At 39.2% G+C, this 3,927-nt stretch overlaps 1 protein-coding gene across 1 annotated transcript in view; it reads left to right on the top strand.

Moving 5' to 3' along the window:
- Positions 1-937: 937 nt before the first annotated feature.
- Positions 938-3,927, top strand: part of LOC107687384 (egl nine homolog 1-like) — a 21,964-nt gene continuing 18,974 nt past the window's right edge. Inside the window, exon 1 of the mRNA XM_016484681.1 lies at positions 938-1,886. Coding sequence (XP_016340167.1) covers positions 1,185-1,886 — 702 coding nt within the window. The 5' untranslated portion in view covers positions 938-1,184. The remainder of the gene's footprint in view (positions 1,887-3,927) is intronic.

Below are 3,927 nucleotides of genomic sequence, written 5' to 3'. Positions count from 1 at the left end.
GAAGAAAACAATTTTGAATAAAAGGAATACTGTCATTTGAGTACATTAACACGGCGCCAAGGAAGCCAAGTATCATTTCAGATTTATCTTTTACAGTGGAAAGCTAATCTTTATTGCTCCCATAAGAACAAGATTAATTGGGTAATGGAAATAGCTCTGCATAGTTACATGATTGGGATGCAAACCAAGATTTCATTTGGACTTTGCTTTGTGATATGACATCAAAGAGTAAAGAAAAACATGGTGATAACATTTATGGACGTATTTGTAGAGATTTTTATTTGAAGGAAACCATATAGCCAATACACAACAGCTTCATAAAGACTGAAAAGTGTAAATAGTAGTAAGTAGTTCTGGTAGTTTTCTTTTTGTATTATGTTGTGTTATGCTTTTTTTCTAATTATTTGTATATAAAAAAAACTTGTTATTTTTCATTTATCTTTCATTTTTATGTTATTACATAAAAAGTTAACTTTCAGTAGACTATAGACTCTTGACTATATATATATATATATATATATATGTATATATCTTTTCATTTTTATATTCATTTAAATAATTTATTTATATATTCATCATGAATAAAATATAAACTATTTGCTTGCTTGTTTGCTTATTTATTTATTTGTCTGTTTTCTTGGCTTACTACTCTGCAACTAATTCTGCCCATAATACAATCTTGAGTGTATTATGCTGAGTGTTGATAGTTTATTTGTGTTTATTTACTTTTTGGCCTTTCTACTATATATATATATATATTGGAATTTTATTTATTGATTTGTGTGTTTATTCTAATACGTAGATGCAATATTTCTGCCCATTAAGTTTTTTTGGACGATCTTTTTATTATTATTTATATACATTTTAACTCCTCCCACACAAAGTTGTAAGAAGCACATGTGAAACGCCCACTGTCTAGTCTGCCTCTAGTGCGCATGCGCAGATGGTTGACGTGCGCTGAGCGCTGAAGAAAAGGAACGGCCGGCGCCATGCGCTGAGACTTCACAAGTGTCAAAACATAGATGTCGCGGGAATGTGAGAGCGTCACGTTGCCCTCCGTCAACTGGAATGAAAACGGCAGCGGAGGGCGGAGGCCGGAGGCCCAGGGGCAGCGTTTCTTTCAATTTCGCTTGTGGATACTTGTAGTGAAGTTGCAGGCTGATACAGTAATATAGCGCAGAAACATGGAGGAAAACTCCAGGGAAAGCGACCGTCTGGAGCGAGAGCGCCAGTACTGCGAGCTGTGCGGGAAAATGGAGAACCTGATGAAGTGCGGACGGTGCCGCAGCTCGTTCTACTGCAGCAAAGAGCACCAGAGACAGGACTGCAAGAAGCACAAGCGGCTGTGCAAGGAGGCCGACAAGCAGCAGCAGCCGCAGCCGCCGGCTGAAGAGCGCAGCGCCGTACAGAACAACACTTCAGATCAGTCCAACACTTCTCCGAGTAACTCTACCGTTACGTCACCCGGCCAAAGAATGCCAGAATTTATCAAGTCCGCCACGGGCTCTGACACCAAACCGACCGCAGACAGTTTTAAACCCAACGGACAGACACGGTCACCTCCTCAGAAGCTGGCCACGGACTATATTGTGCCCTGCTTGAACAAGCACGGCATCTGTGTGATCGACAACTTCCTAGGTGAGGAAATCGGACGCAGTATTCTGGAGGACGTGCAGGAGCTTTACCTGACCGGCGGCTTTACGGACGGGCAGCTGGTCAGTCAGAGGAGCGACTCGTCTAAGGACATTCGAGGGGATAAGATCACCTGGGTGGAGGGGAAGGAGCCCGGCTGTGAGAGGATAGCGTTTCTCATGAGCCGCATGGACGAGCTGATCCGACACTGTAACGGAAAACTGGGCGACTACAAGATCAATGGAAGGACGAAAGTAAGTAACTTAGAGATGTCATTGAAGGAAAAATATGATAACTGGTGCAATCAGTGATTATGTGCTAATTAAAAAAAAAAAAAAGTTTTATGCTTAAACAAATGAGCGATTTTGAGAAATATCATGAAAATTGAGGATTGACCAATCAGGTAGAGCATTCATGATGAATATTAATATGTCTCCCACTAACATCCCACTGGAAATTATGCATGATGGCCGCCCCCTCATGGGCGTCGCCATGTTGATGTCACATGACCAGGCACACCTGCTGCACACCAGTAACATGCAAAAAAATCATTTAAAACTTAGCATCTTACAAATATGTGTTGGTTGAGGCAGACGAATGCAGCAATACAAAAAGTACTGAATTGTGGTTGTGAATTAGCAGTAGTTAGTAAACAAACATGTCTAGAGTCCAAAAACTAGTACTTGTGAAGCCTAGTTCACACTACATGACTTTAAATGTCGGCAGATTGCTGTGCTGTTCAGACTACATGACTTGCTGTCTGTCTTGAAGTCGGATAGTTAGCATGCTAGATATTTGTTTGTTGTCTACGAGGTGTCGGCTACACATCAGTGAGCCTCTTTGATGCTTCATTGAGTAGTTCACACACAAAGATTGCCAAGCGCTTATCACCTGCAGATTTTCCCCCGATCACAGCCTGACCTGTCTGCGAGCTCGTTGACTTGCAAATCGGGCTTAAAATCCTGTAGTGTGAACTTGGCTTGAGATGAATAAGAGGTAGCTGAACATGTACATGAACGCACCATTCATTTATAAAAACATTATCTAGGAAAGGGAAACCTAGAAATGTAAGAATTTTAACTTATTCATTATTTTTATTAATTTAATTAATATTATTATTAATTAGTTTTAAATAATATTATTTGAATTACTTATTAGGAATTAGGTCATTTAAGAGTTTAATATAAATATGTGGATGCTTTTTTTTCTATATTTCATATGAAAAAGTGTTTATGTATTTATTGGTTTATTGTTCTAATTATTATTATATATTTTTTTCTTATTTAAATTTTTTTTTTATGCGTTTGTGATGGGTATTATCACAAAAGGAAAAAAAGTGAAGGAAGATAAAGTAGAAGGAAAAATGAGGAATACCTATTGGTAAAAAATATGATGTCTTTAAAGGAAATGTTTATTTGTATAACTGTATTAAATGTGCTTGAACTGAAAGACATAATAAAGTATATATAAAAATAAATGTCAGAATTTTAAAGGCCTTGAAAATCATGGAAATTTTATAGAGAAAGTAATTTTTGTTATAGTTATGCTCATTTTTTAAATTTAATCTGCTAGTAACTGCTTTTTGAGAGTGCAATGGCTATAAAATTATTATTTTCTTATCCAGTAATCTAATGGAAAATCATTGGTGAACAGGCATTGAAACATATGGTTGGGGGAACAGGTGAAGGTCCGATTAACACATCCTGGATGGGTTAGGTTTAAACTTCATTCCGTGTCACTTTAGATGGGAAGAGGCCTCACCATTTCAATATTCACCCTCCTCCTCGCCAGTCCTCGGTCATGGATCTTTGCAGGTGATGATAGGACAGTGGCGGCATGGCATCCTGTCTTTCAATAGAAAGGGAATCTTAAGAAATGTTATTCAGACGTTATATTAAAAATGAAAGCAGTTCCCTTTCATGGGAACTTCGAACTGCATCCTCTAGGGGTCGCTATGGGGAACGCCTCATCGTGACCCGTGTCTGAAGCATCCACTGAAAAAACACCAACTAGTTGGCCGGCGACAGCCATGATGTCACTACCGGTGCGACTATAGTATAAATAGGTGCCGGGAGCACACATCTCTCTCTTCTTCGTCTTCATTGACTATTCTGTTTGAAGCGTGCATTTCCAAGGAAAAAGTAAGAGCTATCTCTATTCATTATGGCGAGCACTAGCAGAGCGTTTAGAAGGTGTGTGCATCCGTGTCATCACTATTTGACACCCGATGACTCACACGATCTATGCGTTGTCTGTTTGGGCGAAGAGCACGCACGCGATGTCCTCGAGGGGGCA

The sequence above is a fragment of the Sinocyclocheilus anshuiensis genome, unplaced genomic scaffold, assembly GCF_001515605.1.
Source record: "Sinocyclocheilus anshuiensis isolate Anshui unplaced genomic scaffold, SAMN03320099.WGS_v1.1 scaffold149, whole genome shotgun sequence".
Taxonomy (NCBI): domain Eukaryota; kingdom Metazoa; phylum Chordata; class Actinopteri; order Cypriniformes; family Cyprinidae; genus Sinocyclocheilus; species Sinocyclocheilus anshuiensis.
This window is presented reverse-complemented; position numbering and strand designations above follow the sequence as displayed.